This window comes from Leptinotarsa decemlineata, unplaced genomic scaffold (assembly GCF_025532065.1).
Source record: "Leptinotarsa decemlineata unplaced genomic scaffold, Ldec_3_MD MMD2_tig00026354_RagTag_RagTag, whole genome shotgun sequence".
NCBI classification, from domain to species: Eukaryota; Metazoa; Arthropoda; class Insecta; order Coleoptera; family Chrysomelidae; genus Leptinotarsa; species Leptinotarsa decemlineata.
Window position 1 is genome coordinate 14962300 of NW_027412702.1, and position 20987 is coordinate 14983286.

Sequence of the window (20987 nt, forward strand, 5' to 3'; positions counted from 1 at the left end):
CCCAGCTTCTTAACGAAGCCGATTAGTTTGTTTGGTGAGTGATCTTTCAGGTCAGATAGTCAGAGTACGGCTCTGCCGAACTGTAAAAACTTGATTCGGTCTTCAGCGAGGCAGGCACAAAGCACATGCTATACTGTTTCATCGTTAATGAGGTAGTAGGATAGTCAAGATGCAAGATTCTCACCTTGATACCAACGATAACCTTCCCATATGCATATGAGGGATCTTGCACATCAGCTACACCTGATGATGCCTTAGATTCTACCGTGCAGGGCTTTTCGCCTCTGGTTTTGGTGAATCATCACTTAAGCGCAAACGTTTGATAACCTGCCCATAAGGGGTTTGTTCCTCCACCTGAGACAGATTTTGCGTACGCCGCTCAAGAATTTGGTGAAAGGCGGTTTCATAAGGTACCCCGCTCTTGAGGAGACGACTCAGTCGTTTCCTGGATGCACCACCAAACCTTGTTTTTAGCTTCAGTTATTCGATCAGGAGTTGGAGAGTTGATAAGCTCTCGCTCTTGATCTAAATTTACAAGGTGGTTAGTTGGAGTCGTAAGCTCGACATCATCTCCTCTGTAGACTCAGCGTCAGAAAAAATTTTAAAGTTTGCTCTGTTCCCACGAGTAGCTAGGGAAAGAAGGTCAATCACGGCAGAGTCCTGCATTACCGTGACAAGGCGATGCTACGAAGAAAGGGCGCCCGGTATCTCGAAGGTTCCGTAGAGACAGCTGAAAGGGTCAGTATCATTCATCCTCTCGACACGGATACACACACCTTAGGATCAAGCCATCATTGGTATGCCATTCAGTTAGGAAATAACAGAACCACAAGTGATTCTGTCTTTCCCGCATCCAGCGGGGATACGAGGAAGCAGGCATCCGATGGCCGGTTTCCTCAACCCCAACACCCCAAGCCACAGTACTCGCCAAAAACAGCATGCACAGTGGTTCAGGTAGTTGAAGATGAACAAGAACGGCTCACCCGCCACGTTGAAAGTTCCGACTTCCAAAAGTTATCGTTCCTGAGGAAGCGGCAGCTGATTACCTGAAGAAATATTCCTACACACACATGTTGTGATGAAGAGAATCCCTCACATACAAATAATTTCTTGTTTTTGGTTTCACTGGATATTGCCACCTTCCCCAGTTTATGATGATTCATTTGCCAAACAGTTTTTGACGAAATCATTGAATATAAACATAAAAAATCGCATCAGTCTTCATCATGACAACGCCAGTTCCCATACAGCACATCAAACAATTGATTATTTGATGTATAAAACATTGAATTACTACTAGCTGTTGCAGCCTTCTAGAACTTATCCTAAAAGCTTGAAAAACAAAACAGTTCAACCTATTTTTCACACAATACCTCTCACAACTCCTAGCTGAGTACACTGGTTAAAACTGCTTCTCCACTGACGCTTCTGAAATGACGGAAAACAACTTTTCTGAAACCTCTGTCAAACACTCACGTAGACTTACACTCTTCGATACAGTTGTACAATATACGCAGCAGAAAGAAAGATACACAATAGCTGAGGCTATCTCTTAATCAACGAGCGAAAAAAGTGTGATTTTCACTGACTCTCTTAGCGACATACATGGTTCATCACAACTGTACCATATACCCTCAATTCCATAAAGTATTGAAAGCGATTGCTGAGACTGAAAACCAAAAGGATACAATTGGATATAGTTTGGATTTTCTAACAAGTAGAAATTCCAGGTAACGGAATGTAGGCAGAGAAGTTTAAACTGATTTTAATAGATGAAACATACACTGTGTACTGTGATTTCAAAGAGAGCAATAATGAATACACAGGGCAGATATGACATACCAGATAGCAAAATGACAATAACAAACTGAAGAATCCAAATATGATAGACAATTTATGAGATCAAAAGAAGGTACCACCTCTTCACAAAATGTCAAACCATCAATGCCACAAAAACCTAGGCATCGGTTTTCTCCAAGAAGATAATGTCTCCGAACCGAATATAATAATGTCAGGTCAGACAATTCCGCTTTCTGGTTCGATAAGTTTGTTGGGGGGTTAAAATGGACACCAAAATGTCTTGGCACAATCATGTCGCTGGAATTGCAAAGGCTGCTTCTCGAAAGCTTGGAACACTGTTCCAAACCAGAAAACTATACATACCCCAGCAACTTTTGATGCTTTATAAAGCTCTTATCAGACCTTCTGTGGAGTATTGTTCTCATGTATAGAGCTCTGTCCCCAACATACCCTGAAGTTGTTGTATTCCATCCAGAAAAAAGCCATCCGCCTGATTGGAGACGCGAACATCACGTGCAACCTTGATAGCCAGGAACATTAAAGAAAGGTTGGAGATTTGTCTCTCTTCTATAAATACTTTCACGGGAGGTATTCAAGTGACTTGGCACATTTGATTCCACCAAGAGTGGTACACATCAGAAATACGCGACGAACTGTGGCTGCTCATCGTTTTGAGGTTAAACTCAGTATACCCCAAACTTCATTGTTTAAGAACTCTTTCATCTGGAGAACTGCGTTTATGTGGAATAAACTTCCTGAGAACGTTTCTCCAAACGGATTTATTATCCAGCGATTCAAATCCAATGTGAAATGCCACTTTCGCACAGGCACCGCTCTGAGAACGCCTTAATGATTTTCCTGCAGTGCTTGTGTTTTGTCCTTAAAAAATATTTTTACAGTGGAAAAGCAGTTAGGTCGTGGAACCTGCCAGGTCAACATTGTACTCAAACAGTTCTATTAGCATTGGCATCCACTAATAATTGAGTATGGTTGGGCTGGATTACTTTTTACAACAAAAAATTGAAATCAATCTGTTCCAAAAAATGTTTTCACCTTTTGGGAAAATTCAATAACATGAAAACAAGCCTTTCGTGAAATGCATTGGAGAATTGACAGTGATATCAAACAAAGTCTATCTCATTACTTCTAAACACACTTGGTAATCTTCTTATAATTATCTACATCCAATTTCTCCAATAAAATACTACCCCAATTACACGCCGCTATATTTAGTAACGCCCGTCCGAACACAATAAACTCATCCTAGGGGCGTCCTTCACAACGTTGACCTAATTTCAGGAAGCAACTTGTTGATTTCTGACGGAAAGCCGAGGTTTTTCCACATTACGCGTTTCATTTTCTCTAATACAGAGATGCGTATCATTACAGTTTGGAATACGAAATTTGTTTCAATTAAATACCACTACAAACGTCACGAGAAATTTCTAAGTCTGCTTGTGGAAATAAACATCAAGGATTCATCCACAACGAGATGAAGGTAAAGTCTGATGGAGTTTTGAGGTCATGCGCGATTGCAATACAGATCCGAACGCAGTCCAAATGAATGTATTGAAAACATTAGTTTTTTGAAATGAAACATACCTATTTTGAAATGAAACATGCCCATTTTCCAACGTTCTTACACTACAGACTGGTAAGTAACTGCCAAAAAACTACTCACCCAGCTAATACTATAATGACATTTATGATAGTTATCTCAGACAGGATAGTTTTCATTCCAGCAGAAGATCCTCGCTGAAATCTATCAAGTAGGTCAGTTTTCATCCAGCAGGAGAACCTCGCTAAAATCTAACAAGAAGATCACCTACAGAGCGAGTCCTGGATGTAACCTCTCGTCAGTGCAGGAGAAATTGAGTCCAAACAGTAGCATGCCTAGGATTCGATAGACTTCAAACGTAGCTCCACTACATATTTGAAACATTCGTCTGAGGGAAAGATTTCTTCCATTTCCAACAGCATTCCTGGTTAATATACCAAAACGGACATTGAATGATATCCGACAGACATTATTGCAAGTTACCTCAGTGAATTCCCAGACACACTGCTATTTGTATCGGATCTTTCTGTACTGACGAAGAGTAATACTTCGAAACCGGTTTGAGGGTGATCCACTCGATTGATTTCGTGTGCTCTTGCCACTGGATGAACGAGAAACATCTGGTAGACTAGCTTCTGTAAGGTATATTGCATAGATATCTGACGCATATAATGTCCAGCGTGGTATTGGCCAAGGAAGTAATTGTTTTGCGGCTGACAGTCACCAAATCCTTGTAGAAACATCGGGAGGGATGATTGTTTCGAAATACCATTTCGACTTGTTTATTTTCTCAATATATGTATCTCTCCTATCTTTATTAATTAATATTAAATAATGAAATGATGTCATGTATATATGGATAGAAACCAATTGGATTGAATATGTTTTTATATCAGGTTTTGATTGAGTCTTCTTAAATAACAGACTAGGGAACGCTTCGAAAATGTATTTGATTAGAGATTACCTGAGATCATAAGAGTATTTCTTGAAGACATCAATTTGGCTGACGAGACATGAAACATTAAAAGCGACACAGTTTTGATGTGTGGAAAAAGTACACTTCATGGCAATACCAGTTACTCAACCTCGTTATGTGAAATACAACCTCTCTTGTAATTGACTCAATAGATCCTAACTTTCGAAATCACCTTTTGAAGTCTAGTGTGAAGTACCGGTTACAGAAACTTTGAGCAATATTCCATAATCCTCAAAATATGTATTTCGACCTAGAACTTTTGAAGTCTATGAGGTATATTTTTAAATCAGTATAGTAGCTATTGACCACCATACTTTTCACCACAATCCCAATTTCATTTCACCTCTAACTGATCAGTGTCCAATATTTCGTAGTCTTTGTAATCTCATCTTTTCTTGTTGGGGACAATAGTCAATCATTTACCTGAAAGCACCGACACCTAATATGTGATCGATACCTAAATAGTTTACAAAACCGCAACATGTGTTCCACTATATAGCTTCTCCAGGCGTATTCATACTTACTCGTCGCTGTGATCGACTGTCACACGGCGATCGGACCGTGCCGTATCGTATTGTACCGTTCAAAATCATGTGTATCTGTAATCTTAGACTACTAACCATACATGATCAGATGAATATACAAGATTCACATGAACGCCCAGCTTGTGGCACCATTTGGTCGTATTAGACTGTACACGATCGGGTGAACACACGCAATTCTGATGAGAGGTCTATCTAATGTTTTATTTTGTGGGATCCTCAATGCATTGTATATGGAACGATGAACACTTACAGTTCCAGTAATTCCCTGGTCAGTATCACTATTTTTCGGACTCGAAGGCCGTGGATTTTCGTAACTTCTTCCTGACGTTTCGCTGGTGCAAGTGGCTAGCTTCTTCAGAGGTTTATACAACCTGGATTAATATCCGATGTTAATGTATTGAAATCCACGGCCTTCGGAACCCGAAAAATAGTGACACTGAAAATCTAGGCTGGGAAAGCCTTAACCATTTTGTGAATTCTCTGGACTATTACATTCTTTTGTGAGACCATTCGATCGATTTAAGACCGTACACAACCAAATTATTATTATTCACAATCCCAATAAATTGCCGATTCGAAACATTCTCATATATCATTGGATAAAATTAAATAGTATACGACCAGATTAACATTCAAACTTTAACAGCTCCAGTGGATAACCAGTAGTATGGTTATAAAAGAAACCTAGACAATGAATATATAAAGAGTTCTGGAAGGTTTTGTTAGCTATATGGTTATATTATACGTAGGGGATACTGAAGCTCAGATGACTGTTGAGAATTGACTACTACATTGGTAGGTAGATGAAACCAGAGTACGAAAACAAAGCAACACCAGACAGCACTGTTTTGATTCACTCTCAAAAACAATCCTATAAAAGACGAAGCAATGACAAACCCCCTACAAAGACACCATCTTTGGGATCAACAAAAAAAAACAAAGCAAATAAAAAGGGAAATTGTATGTGGTGTTCCACAAGGATCAGTTTTGGGACCCATCTTATTCTTATTATATGATATGCCGGGAGACTGGCCTGAACGTTTAAAGTTCATTTGCTTTAGATTCATATGTCAATGACATTGCAAATTTGAGCATTTCTGGAAATTTCACTCTTTTCGCTGATGACACGACGATATTGTGGAACAACAAAAACTCAAATGATCAAATGATTTACACAATGCAATATCTACTGATATAAAAAAATCAAGAAGTGGTGTGATGCTAATTTGTTATCCTACAATATCACTAAAACAAACATTTTATCATTTAGATGTGCTCTTGATGACCTGGCATTTGGTGATAACTTAGTTATCAAGAACGAGACTCAATCTAAATTTCTAGGTATTCACATTGGCAACAAGCTCAAATTTATTGAGCATATTAAACAACTTGAAAGTAAAATTTATTCTGGATGTTATGCAGTGAGAGTAACTTCAATAAATTTGGGAATCAAAACTGCCAGAACGGTGTATTACGCCCTCGTTGCGTACCACCTACGTTATGGAATACCGTTTTGGGGAGTATGCAATTCATCAGCACTTCTGCCTGTATTTGTACTGCAGAAACGGGCTATCAGGAATATGTGTAAGATTAAACCTCGTGATTCATGCAGACAATTCTATAAGTGTTAATAATGTACACAACCATGCTGAGACAAAATTTCGATGTTGAACTATAGTGTGTGTTCTAACTTTACTTATTTATAGGTGTTTTTATATTCACATTTTATATTTCTATACTTACAAATGTATGTATTTTTCACAAGCTTTGTCCACAAGATTAATTCTTAATGACAAAGTATATTATTATTAAGGCTCCCCAAGATGAGACAAAAAATTAAATTTCGTGGCCATATATATCTGGCACCTTCGCAATACAAAGATCCTTCTTTACGTTACACGCGACTAGCTTCTTCAGAGTTGGTTCCATCTCCAATGTTGAAAGTGGGTCAGTTTGTGGGTGTGAAGAAACAGATATGCATACTAGTGAAATGACAGAAAGATGTTCATGACGGTGCTCAAGCCTGTTAAAATATACTGCTATAATTTATTCTTCACCTCCTATAAACTAAATTTCACAAAATCAGTTTCGAATTTGTTGCTGCAACTTCGTCCTAACATCAATCTGCACTGAACAATTGTCTGAGAGTAGCATAAAGTTGAAGTTCTAACTTGTGAGAAAAAACAATTACGAACGTCATCTCCGTAATTTTAGACAAATTCTCCTGCGAAGTGTCACGAGATATAAAGGAAAGAATACAAAAGGAAAACCCAGCGCTACAAGTTAATTCTCCTGCGTCATAATAGTCTCCCCGAGATAACCGTCATATAGAAGACAGACCTGAGCCCGCCCCTGTACCTAGTTATTGATCTACCCGCCAGAACGGCGGACCCTTCAGGCCCAGCATCGCCGTCGCTTCTCTCAGTCCGCGACCTCATCTCCGTAGAGGATCACTCTCTGTCACCGCCTTCACCTCGTTTTTCACAGTGTGCCACAGAAACAGTCACAATAGAAACAATGGGCGATTACCGAATCACCAGTGTGACATCGGCTAGCACCAGGCCGGGGGGCGAAGGCCTTAATTGGGCCCGGGGGCTAAATGTGCGCCTACCACACCTACCCCAGCAGCCGGGGTTCACGCGGCGCCATGGGATGGACCACAACCACCGATCAACCGGTATTTGCCAACATTGTTAGCACTTTTTTTTTAAAATAGGTGTTGTAGCTCAAAATCAAACTTTCCTTTGTTTTGTCTATAATCATCCACGGATTTTTTGGCAGTAGATGTTTTGTTGCAGAGGATGCTGCGTGCTTTCTTACTTTTTCATTTTGCTTCTTGCTTGCATTTTTAGAAAAAGTTTTTCAAAACTTTCTGAATTCAACACAGTTAAACATTTCTGAAAATGAAAGTTTCGTTTCGAAAATTTGTTTGAAAATAAGCAAACGATTAAAGTGAAACAAACAATCAAAACAAGAATAAAAACAAATAACCGCTCCTTTAAGTAGTTCTTCATTTCAAGCCATCTAGATGTTATTGTCGTAGAGTCATGAAGATTGTATTACCTTAAATGGTTGGACAGACTTAGGAATTAATTTAGCTGCAGCTTCAAGAAGTTATTCCATCTTTCCCCACTAGTGTGTATGGGTCCTTTATTGGATGTTCGTCATTATTCTACTAGACATAATTTAGATTGGTGATAAATTGATTCCCTCCTATGATGCATTGACTCAAATTCTCAAAAAAATGATGGGTTATCTCTGTTCCCCTGTTGCATTGATTGCAGCTGAATTTTTTGTCATAAATCCAGCAAAAAACCTATAATTATTTTGAATCGGCCCCTGCTCTATTGAAGAAGTCGTTTGGTTTTTTTTCTCAGAATGTTTCTTATTGATCCATTTCTTATTGTGATTCAGCACCAACGAAATCAGAAACTCACCGTCTCGTTAAGGATCCATATATGATCCGGATCAAGCACACTCATCAGCTTTTTTGTTTGAGTGATTAGTGAGTGTATTGGTACCAAGTGTTCGATACACTTTGTAAAGATCTCCTTGCAAGGATGTTGAAATCTCACGACACTCGTCTTCTGCTAAATTTATTGATATTGAATATACCGAACGTTTAGGAAAAAACATTTTTTCATTATAAAAATCCCAGAGAAACGACTTCTTGTAACGAATAACCATCCAAACAGGAAGCAGGATCCAGCCACCACGAGGCAATAGTGATCGGCCAGAAACAAATCACAAGTCTTATATTGGTCACACGGGAAGAACCTTCCTCCAAAGGATAAAAGAGCAGGAGAGTGGTTTCTTGAATGTTAATTCCGATTCTAGATTTGCAAACCATCTTTTGACATGAGGGACATGAGTTCAATCACGACTATGACCTATTACATCTGATCGAAGCTTGGAAATCAATAGATTCAAAAATTTTGAAAATTTACTTGTTACAGGTTTGGATACAGAATTGAAACACCTTTGGAAAGAATGTCACTCGACTATCATTGCTATTTGAAAATTTTGAAATATGGATTGTTATGGAGCGAGGTTGACTGACGAGGATTTTTGATTTCTAGTTAGACATTTGTTCCCTCTAAAACTGAAAACTAAACATGTGTAACCGATTTTTCTGTCTCAATATTAAATGACAATTATGAATAACTGATGTCATATCTAGCTGTCTTTAGTTTCCATATCAACTTTAGTCATTTATGAATTCTTGACTGTTAAATAAGAACTTTGAAGGCTACGCAGCTTTTTATAGTTAATAAATAACTTGCCATTAATATGCATAGCAAAAATGATGTAAAATTTGTTGTTATATATTCGATTCTAAGTCAACTTTCGTATTCAATTTCAGCAGCTCCGACAAAAAATTCCACATTCCTTGAAACAATAGTCATTACAAGAAATGTATTTCTGAAATTTTCAAATATTCATCTCACTAACGATTATATTTTTTATCTCACAAAATTAGTTGGAAAAATTGAATATACTCGTAATATTTGAATTTCCAAAACAGATTACATTAAATATTTAAATACGACTACAAGGCTCTGTATTCAAAACCTTCATTTAATAAGAGGCTTATTTCATTTGAAAGCGTTTTCTTTGATACTCCACAAAAGCACCTTGTGAATTTTCAGTATTGAGTCTTCATTCTGCTTGTTCGATTTCCTATTAATAACCGCTTCATTCAAAAAAAAATTCAGTGAAATATCCTTGAGAAAGTTTTTGTAATTTGAATATCCTAAATAGGTTTTATCTACCTTTCTACGTTCATGCAAAATCAAAACTAAAACATTTTATTTCCAAATTCAATATTTGTATATATTTATTCAATTCGAGATACAAACAAGTGAGAATCCAAAACAGTATCCTTCAAAGATCACAGAGATTCGAACAGAAAAAAACACTTGTGCGTTTCGGGCCGCCCGACAGAAATGATAACTTAAACTAATCTAAGTTGAACTATTTAATAAAGAAAATGTTTGACTTGAGAAAGGCTTAGATTATTACTTGAACTTTATGTATATTGATATGATAATGTAAGGAAAAGTTATTTATAAGCCAATTGCTACTTTTTTTAGTTTCAAATAATGATACTAATATTAGTATCATATATAAAATTAGTATCATAATTTTTGAGCCACGTTTCACCAAATGAAAGAATATTGCTGGTTAAATTTTTCTAATAATACATGCTAATGCACACTAAACACTGGTTGTCTGTCCGACGAGAGAGGAGCAACCTGCCAGAAAAACTGGCGCCGTTGCGTGTTAAGGAGGCCCTAGACGGTCAATCATTTTGATCAAAAGCCTGAGTCAATCGATTGACTCAAGCGTGATTGACCGTGTAGGAACCTGTTTGACGCTTCAAGCGAGGCTTGATGGTGATTGATAGAAAGTTTGAATGACTCAAGCGGTTGAAGGAAGGGGTTGACCGTCTAGGACTAGGGCAATTTTGGTCAAGCATTGCGTCAGTCACTATGTGGAAATCATGGTGTCCGCTTCCCGAAAACTCAGAGCGGGAATTCATTAATCTGTTGATTGAATTATATCGCGATTTTCTGGAATTATAAAAAGTGGAGGGAGGGAGAGGAAGGCCAAATCCGTGTTCAAAACCATTGCTCACCGAAATGAACCACCAGCGAACGAACAACCAGTGTGCACTGGTCTCATTTCTGGTGAGAAGAAGGTTTTGATCAATAGATTGAAGAGCTGACTGCAGCTGATTGAAGCGCGCGTCAATCGATCGACTCAATCGTTTGATCGTTTAGGGCCACCTTCAGGTAACGAAGCGATTTACCCTCCCATAAGAAGTTAACACTTCAAAAAATGAGTATCCAACTTTAAGCTTGTCAAATCCAGGAAGAGACTTGAGAAATCTTTCTCTCTCTCTTATCACTCACCCTTCCTATCTCTCTCTCACTGTCTTCTAACGAACGCAGATCTAGTGGGCGGTACCATAACAGAAATCAAAAAAGCTATTCCTTCAATTGACAAGCTGTACATAGTGGATTGATACAAATAATTGAAATTGCAAAAAACTTATGACAAAAACCAATCATGATTTGAAAAATTTCAACAATTTTTATCTCAAAAACGGATGATTTTTCGATAAACACTTTATTGAAAAAGTTGTTTATTTTGACGAGATCCACCACATACTTAGTTTTTGTAATGTTCTCAGTAACTTCACTTAGCACTCTAGAAGCTAAGTAATATTCATCAATATAGAAAATTTTCTTGAAGAAGTGGGAGAATTAGGTTTTTTTCATGAAAAGTACCGAAAGTTCACTGACAAAAAAGATAGGGCAATTTGAAATAAATAATGACAGCGTACGCAACGACATCTAGATGTTACATGGAAATTAATACGAAATTATGATTTCAAACGTCGAAAAAACACAGGTCCCAAATTACGTGCAAATACATTTTCTGCAAACGTTATATTTAAAAAACGAACAAAAACATTCAATTGTAACCGCCCTGTATCTCGGAAATGAAGTATTTCCGAGAAAAATATTTTTGAGGGTCTTCATTACCCCAAAATAATCTCACTAATCATCTCCTGATGATGTCAACTTGGATAGCAAAACGCTCGTCCATGAACAGTGATTTTGTTCTGGAGTAAAATGACCCAACATAACCTAACTCCAGCGAAACTATAAGCCACATGCCCGTTTCAATTTGCATCAATCCTCTTCTTGGCCACTTTCTAGTAGTGTAATGGTGTCACGCTCTAATAGTGCCATACTCCAATTCCTTCCTGGTCTCGACCGACGATGATCTAAACTGGATAAAATGATAAATTGGATCGTCCTTTGAAGTCATGGTAGCATCATGAATAATGTATACCTTTTCAAACACGAATAATTCCGTGAACCGTATTCGGTACAGATACATTATGTATTGTATATTTACTAAATTGTTACCATTTATATTACAATCGTGAATGCGTCATAAATATTTAAATATCGTCTGTATTATATGCAGACCATCCAATATGTATCTGTACCAGGCTACGAGTAAGTATCATCACAAAGAGATAGAAAGGCGAGCCAAATGGAATTACTTTCAATTATAGAAAATAATAATCGAAAAATTAGGTTCGAATTGAAATTTCAAGATGTGAGGAAATGAGGCGAACGAAAATGATAGTTACAGAACGTCAGCTTGCACAAGAAGATTTTTGTTTTTCGTGCTTTTCAAAATATAAGGGCGGAAAGTTTCGCTCTCTAAAAAATTCTAGAACAGTATAGAATATTGAAGAGCCTTCCAGAACGTACTGGAATATTCTGCAACATTCTGAAATGTGGATCAGTGCTCGGAAATCGTATAGGATGTTCGGGAATATCCCAGGTGTTTTTGGAGTATTCTCAAATGCTGCGGAATGTTTTGGAACATTGTTCCCACTCTGATGCATTTTATACAGAGGAGGCTACCCATTAGAAGGGGTATTGAAATTGAGTTCCGTCAACTTCTTACAATTTGAAGTTTATCATTTCATACCAACTATCACAGATGGTAACTAAAACTATTGACCTTGGGTAAAATTCAATGAAACAAATCTATGTTCACAACTGTTAAGAATCACACGTTAAAAGGTAAGATCTCATTAATCCTTAGCTCGCACAAGTTTTTACTTCTGAGGGTTGTCGTTCGTAGGGGTGCGACAGCTGGTTAACGGAAAAACAGATTTCAAAATAGATTTTTTTTAAACTATCAATTTCATATTCATACAGAAAAATTAACTATTTACAAAAATATGTAGATGATGTATGGAAGTTTAGAAGTTTTTCACATTTTCTGTAAAAAGATGGAGAAGTAGAAAAACAAAACCTTTCTTTCTCTTAAACTAATCTCTCTTAAAACTATACCAAAAGATAACACAAAACAAAAATATGACCGTTGCACAACAAGAGCGGACAGACAATTTTTGTTTAAATCTAAAGCAAATGGACTAATTTTTGTTCAGCCCAATTTTCTCGAATTAGGGTTTTTATCAAACCAGTGACCCCAGTTACATGTCAAAGAGAATTCCAACCCAAAAATATATAAATGTTGGATAACAGTAAAACACAAAATCCACTAAATGTACATAACGATACTCTGTCTGTAAAATAAGAATAAGTATAGAAACTTCCAAAAGGGACTAGCGAACTTTGACAATGGGGAATGTTCCTCCTGACGAAAATCAAGTAGTTTTCATTAAAGAGCTCTATAAAACAACGCATTTTAAACTCATCATTTCAACCTTTTTCTTAAAAAAATATTTAAATACTTAAAAAAAGAGGAATGAAATAATGCATTTAAAATTTAAACGGATTCGTTTCACCTCTTTTAAAGTAGAATATCTAGGTACATATAAATTATTTCAACTTGATATAGGCGCTGTTTCCAATATGTAAATTAGAAACAAATCCCTTCAAAAATTAAAACCCAACATTTGAAACATCAATTTGAATACTTTTCGAAGTGAATTTGAAAAACTCATGAATTAAACTCAACTTTATTTTGTTCAAACTTGCATTTGTGTCACCTCACAAACCACAAGAGGAGACTAAATCATCTGTCGGTAACAAATAAGACAGATGGGTATCCGCGGCTAAGCTAAACAGTGGAGACGGGAGTGGGTTAAACAACTTAGCAAATTTCAAATAGATCTTAATGGGCGCCAGGTAAATTTAATCCTCCAGATACCCTAAGTAACTCACAATATCAATAACTTACCAATTAATATTGGAAATAAAAGATAAAGGTCCCCAATATGATTTATTCAGTAATCCTAACTTACATGGATTAACCAACAACGCTTCTAAGACAACAATGCAATATTCACACTACTACGCGATGTTCAAATGTCCATACAAGAGCGCGGTGTATATACCACGAATTCAATCAGCCATAAATTACGGTAGTAACGACGCTCAAAAAAAAACTACAATACGTCGAGTAAAACTACCACGAAAATTGAGTAGGTGAAATCGTAAATACTAGTATCGGATGGTAAGACAAACTCGTTTGCGTCGCGTGAGCTCAGGCGTAGGCGCATCGGTGTCAATCAGCAATCGTGAAAGGAAGAATATACCTCAATTTCCGTTTCACAAATATCTATGTCAATCAGGTATCAATAACAAACTCTTAATCAATAAACGATAAACAAACACTATATCAACAGGTATCAATAAACATAAGGGCAACAATTATTCAAATATCTCAGTATATCACAAATATTCAATTAAATCAATTATAACTTGCGTGCTCCTTTTGGGCCACCCGGTATATGGTGTTAGGCTACCCCGTAGTTCGACGGAAGTGGATCACCCTGTAGTACTGCTGAGATGGATCACCCTGTAGTACGGCGGAGATGGATCACCCTGTAGCACCACCAAGATAGATCACCCTGTAGGGCACGACAAGCTGGACCAGTAATGGATCATCAAATAAGACCCAAGAAGAAAAAAAAGGAAAACAGGAACCCTTAACGAAGACAAAAAAAAAAGCAGGAAGAAAAACCCTACGGAAGAAAATTCTCAATCAGAATCAGATGAAACAAGGTGAGATTCAACCCCCATTCAATAGGACTATTTGACTAATCAATACCCCTGGTATATTTTCATCAAGCAAAGTAGCAAGATAACAAGAGTATATTTTTGGGTGCCCTGTATAACCATATGATCCGTAAAAATCAAGAAAATTGAATGAGTGTTGAAACCTCTCTTCAATACTAATATTCATTTGAGATATAACGATGGAATCAGAAATTACTAAACTCATCAAAAACACATTTAATGGTAAAATTCTTACCCTGGCCAAGGGGTTTTCTATACGTTTCTTCGTGTGCGGTGCTCTGCACGGAAGTCCTACTGGGACTTGATGAGTGACTGAGGGCCTTCTGTTTCTTATGAATCTAGAGACGAGAAACGAAGGTTGTAGAATTGAAGAAGTGATATCATAGCTAAGATCACATGAGAGATGCGACAGTGATTCAGACATACCTAATTTCGGAAATCCTCCCACCTGGCACGAGTTCGGTAACCACCACAAATCCTCAAAAGAGCTTAAGTTTCAGACTGCAAATATCCACACCAAAATGACCAATCAGTCTTCCACTATACAATCCTGACTTGTAGAAATAATCCCCGTGAAGGATGGCACAAATACAACCAAATATATCCTACAATCAGTCTGATGGTACCCTTTGAACTCCGAACCAAGCTCACCGAAGGTTAACTTCCAAATACTAAGCGACTGCCACATCTGACAGCTAACCAGTTGTTGCCACAGTGCATCCAATCTACACTACAAGCACCAAGGGGGCGCTGTGCACAACATCATAAATCTAACAATTCCTCCACAGCCACTTGATACATCATCAACAAGTCCATGACCCATCAAAACTCCTTCTCAAAGCAATGCAACCCTAAAACAACCCTTGACAACTTGAGTAACCGATAAATCCTCCACCCGTGAACAACTGTAGAACTAGTTCGGTGTAAGTCGACGGAACGACACTACGAAAGTTCGGCAGATGTCAACCAACAGCTGTCTCTTAACCTTGTTTACGAATATTTACAAAATATATTGTTCCAACCTATTTTCAACTATTTACCAATCCTTATTCATGCGATGGAATAGAAACATATAAGGTAAGTCGCTATAACCTTCCCTTTCAGTACAAATATTAGAGCATTCATATTATGCAGAATATTTACCGAAAATATCAAACAGTATTCAGAAACCAGAGCTAACTAATATTGTTTTTCAGGCGATATGGCTCTAATATGTCAGTAATCCTTCTGGAAGTAATGAATAACGATCTATGCAAGAAATATTCTTGGAAAGATATAGGGAATAAGGCAGACAACGGCAAAAAAAATGATAGGCGAAGTAAACTGAGAAACAAACAATAACAACTATTTCAACCTAGCGAGGAATTTCGGATCTCCAACGTCGATTGGCAATAGGAGAATGCGTAAATACTGGTCAAAGCAGTTAGTCAGGGAGCATACATATATTCTTGTACATTTCAGGTATAGTTTTCTATGGAACGGAAGATTCCCATTACTATGATGTTAAATGAATAAAATCTACTTGTAACTCAATTACATTGTTAATATCCTTTGAATAAAAATCTTAAAAGGTAAGGTAGTGTTTTGAAAGGTCATATAAGAGCAGTTTGATCTAGTGCTAAATTGAAACGTAACAACTCCCCCCTTTCTCGAAGAAATTTACCCCGTAAATTTCACTCAATTCTCAAGAACTCAATCTTCTGAAGACGAAGGTTTTAAATCCTTCACATGCCAGGAACCCTTCGAATTACCATCAGAGTCCCTCAATTCATAAGTCCAAGGCGACAGCCTTTTTTTTTCAATATCAATGTTCCGTAGTGGTATTAATAGAATGCACAAAGATTACATACATTATCAAAAACGTCAATATTTCAGTTACATTGAACAAGGACATGTCAACAATCACAAATTTACGTTTTCATGTATATATAAAAACATCAATACTATAGTTCAATAAAATAATGATAAAAAAAACTTTAAAAACAAGCTTTTACTTAAGTGCCCTTCTCATCTAATTTGATTGCCATCGTCAGAGAATGCCGCATCTCTTGAACAGTTCCTGTAGCAATTTCTCTAACTCTAACCTCATACACGAGCTCATCTTGACTCAAACGGTTCACTAGCATTTTGCGTGACATGATAACAATTCCAATGAGACACAAAAAAAAAATTAAATAAAATGATCAAAAAAAATTTTTTCAAATTTATCAAAAAAATTTTTTCAAATTTAAAAAAAAAGAACTATGAAGACGTTGTTTTAACGCGGCCCCACGTTGGGCGCCAAAAATGTCACCTCACAAACCACAAGAGGAGACTAAATCATCTGTCGGTAACAAATAAGACAGATGGGTATCCGCGGCTAAGCTAAACAGTGGAGACGGGAGTGGGTTAAACAACTTAGCAAATTTCAAATAGATCTTAATGGGCGCCAGGTAAATTTAATCCTCCAGATACCCTAAGTAACTCACAATATCAATAACTTACCAATTAATATTGGAAATAAAAGATAAAGGTCCCCAATATGATTTATTCAGTAATCCTAACTTACATGGATTAACCAACAACGCTTCTAAGACAACAATGCAATATTCACACTACTACGCGATGTTCAAATGTCCATACAAGAGCGCGGTGTATATACCACGAATTCAATCAGCCATAAATTACGGTAGTAACGACGCTCAAAAAAAAACTACAATACGTCGAGTAAAACTACCACGAAAATTGAGTAGGTGAAATCGTAAATACTAGTATCGGATGGTAAGACAAACTCGTTTGCGTCGCGTGAGCTCAGGCGTAGGCGCATCGGTGTCAATCAGCAATCGTGAAAGGAAGAATATACCTCAATTTCCGTTTCACAAATATCTATGTCAATCAGGTATCAATAACAAACTCTTAATCAATAAACGATAAACAAACACTATATCAACAAGTATCAATAAACATAAGGGCAACAATTATTCAAATATCTCAGTATATCACAAATATTCAATTAAATCAATTATAACTTGCGTGCTCCTTTTGGGCCACCCGGTATATGGTGTTAGGCTACCCCGTAGTTCGACGGAAGTGGATCACCCTGTAGTACTGCTGAGATGGATCACCCTGTAGTACGGCGGAGATGGATCACCCTGTAGCACCACCAAGATAGATCACCCTGTAGGGCACGACAAGCTGGACCAGTAATGGATCATCAAATAAGACCCAAGAAGAAAAAAAAGGAAAACAGGAACCCTTAACGAAGACAAAAAAAAAAGCAGGAAGAAAAACCCTACGGAAGAAAATTCTCAATCAGAATCAGATGAAACAAGGTGAGATTCAACCCCCATTCAATAGGACTATTTGACTAATCAATACCCCTGGTATATTTTCATCAAGCAAAGTAGCAAGATAACAAGAGTATATTTTTGGGTGCCCTGTATAACCATATGATCCGTAAAAATCAAGAAAATTGAATGAGTGTTGAAACCTCTCTTCAATACTAATATTCATTTGAGATATAACGATGGAATCAGAAATTACTAAACTCATCAAAAACACATTTAATGGTAAAATTCTTACCCTGGCCAAGGGGTTTTCTATACGTTTCTTCGTGTGCGGTGCTCTGCACGGAAGTCCTACTGGGACTTGATGAGTGACTGAGGGCCTTCTGTTTCTTATGAATCTAGAGACGAGAAACGAAGGTTGTAGAATTGAAGAAGTGATATCATAGCTAAGATCACATGAGAGATGCGACAGTGATTCAGACATACCTAATTTCGGAAATCCTCCCACCTGGCACGAGTTCGGTAACCACCACAAATCCTCAAAAGAGCTTAAGTTTCAGACTGCAAATATCCACACCAAAATGACCAATCAGTCTTCCACTATACAATCCTGACTTGTAGAAATAATCCCCGTGAAGGATGGCACAAATACAACCAAATATATCCTACAATCAGTCTGATGGTACCCTTTGAACTCCGAACCAAGCTCACCGAAGGTTAACTTCCAAATACTAAGCGACTGCCACATCTGACAGCTAACCAGTTGTTGCCACAGTGCATCCAATCTACACTACAAGCACCAAGGGGGCGCTGTGCACAACATCATAAATCTAACAATTCCTCCACAGCCACTTGATACATCATCAACAAGTCCATGACCCATCAAAACTCCTTCTCAAAGCAATGCAACCCTAAAACAACCCTTGACAACTTGAGTAACCGATAAATCCTCCACCCGTGAACAACTGTAGAACTAGTTCGGTGTAAGTCGACGGAACGACACTACGAAAGTTCGGCAGATGTCAACCAACAGCTGTCTCTTAACCTTGTTTACGAATATTTACAAAATATATTGTTCCAACCTATTTTCAACTATTTACCAATCCTTATTCATGCGATGGAATAGAAACATATAAGGTAAGTCGCTATAACCTTCCCTTTCAGTACAAATATTAGAGCATTCATATTATGCAGAATATTTACCGAAAATATCAAACAGTATTCAGAAACCAGAGCTAACTAATATTGTTTTTCAGGCGATATGGCTCTAATATGTCAGTAATCCTTCTGGAAGTAATGAATAACGATCTATGCAAGAAATATTCTTGGAAAGATATAGGGAATAAGGCAGACAACGGCAAAAAAAATGATAGGCGAAGTAAACTGAGAAACAAACAATAACAACTATTTCAACCTAGCGAGGAATTTCGGATCTCCAACGTCGATTGGCAATAGGAGAATGCGTAAATACTGGTCAAAGCAGTTAGTCAGGGAGCATACATATATTCTTGTACATTTCAGGTATAGTTTTCTATGGAACGGAAGATTCCCATTACTATGATGTTAAATGAATAAAATCTACTTGTAACTCAATTACATTGTTAATATCCTTTGAATAAAAATCTTAAAAGGTAAGGTAGTGTTTTGAAAGGTCATATAAGAGCAGTTTGATCTAGTGCTAAATTGAAACGTAACATTTGCTGTAATAACTCAAATTGAGGAACATTACCCATTGATAAATAACAGCTATCTTGTTGAAGCTACATCTGTCAAATCAATTGTCATTTATTCAGTCTGTGTTGCCAAATCATCATGGACGGATTAGCATTCAACAACACGTGCAAATTTTAAAGTTGTTTTATCAAAATAGGTGTCCTGTTCGGGCAACATACCGCGCGCTTCGCCCATTTTACGGTCACCGTATTCGTGTTACTGAGAGGAATATTCATAATGTGGTAGTGAATTCGAGTCCACCAGTTCAGTAAACGGTCGACAAACACCCGTACGTCGACAAAACGCAAGATCTGCCGAAAATATCGCCGCTGTCTATGAGAGTGTGCAGGAGAATCCGATACAGTCGATTTCGCGTCGCTCACAAGAACTCGGCCTTTCGTAGACCACAACTTGGTGGATTTTGCATCGTGACTTGAGCCTACACACGAACAAAATCAAAAGACCCAGAAACCGAAGGCAAACAACCATAGACAATGACGTATGTTCGCTGAATGGGCTCGGGAGCAATTGGCAACTGACCTTAATTTTCATCAAAAAATCATCTTCAGCGATGAGGCCAATTTTTGGATGATTAGGTACGTGAACAAACTAAATTTTCGAATTTGGGACGATACCCATCCACATGAGCGTCCAATGCATCCCGAAAAAGTCGCGTTTGGTGTGGGACTTTGGGCTGGCGGAGTTCATATTTCTTTGAGAACGACGTTGGCTAGACTATCACTGCCAATGGCGAGCACTATAGGTCGAAGATTGCCAACTTCTATTGGCCTGAAATGGATGATCTGGACACCAACGGCATGTGGTTTCGACAGAATATGCGAATAAATCAAAAACCATCGGTCAAATTCAGTCTGATTTATGCGCCAGAGTCATGGAAAATTGGTCGTTTTACTCAAAAAATATTATTCGTTAATGATAGTTCTAACAAAATATGCATAATTAGATACATACACAATTCCTGATACATTTATTTCATGTCTAATTTGTCCCGATATCAGTTATTAACAACTTTACATCAATCTTCACAGTGCTTGACAAACAATTCACTGTACAAACAATTGAAGAAGCTGCATTTGCATAAATGAATAATTTCCTTCGAACAATGTCCCATCAACACTCGTATTGATCAATAGTCGCCTGATGAATGCAAAAATTCTGCGAACGAACACAATGGATTCATGAACGTTATTCAATGTTGTTTCAAAGGATATCAATAAAAAAAGTAAGTAACAAAAACGATTGCGATGCGGATGAGGATTGAAACAAATACATGACAGTTTATTTTCGGGAGAAAGCGTTTGACGATGTTAGTTATAATAAAGAACTATCAACGAATATACGTTCGCTACAAACTCAAACTGATGGTTACGTGAAAAAAACCGTCACACTCAGATTGATGGATTAAACACATAATAATCACCAAACAAAATTGACTAAGTAAATAAATAACCTTCGCAATAGTATTTATGTTTAGTGAAAAACCATTTGAGTATTTGAGTGCTTTTCAGTAGAAATAAGGAAGAGAAG

General features: G+C 37.4%; 1 protein-coding gene and 1 long non-coding RNA gene across 4 annotated transcripts in view; both read left to right on the forward strand.

Moving 5' to 3' along the window:
• Window positions 1–20987, forward strand: part of Dyrk2 (Dual-specificity tyrosine phosphorylation-regulated kinase 2) — a 191251-nt gene that overhangs the window by 78445 nt on the left and 91819 nt on the right. The window contains exon 1 of one of the 3 annotated variants that reach the window (XM_074184495.1): window positions 7316–7571. The exons of 1 other annotated variant lie outside the window; for it this stretch is intronic. In XM_074184495.1, the coding sequence (XP_074040596.1) occupies window positions 7479–7571 (93 nt within the window). In that variant the 5' untranslated portion in view covers window positions 7316–7478. Of the gene's footprint in view, window positions 1–7315; window positions 7572–20987 lie in introns of those variants that run through there. One more of the 3 variants, XM_074184496.1, reaches the window with a different exon arrangement.
• LOC141486319 (uncharacterized) lies at window positions 13425–19373 on the forward strand. Its single transcript, XR_012467769.1, has 3 exons — window positions 13425–15537; window positions 15657–18863; window positions 18983–19373. It is a non-coding gene; the product is annotated as an uncharacterized lncRNA (long non-coding RNA).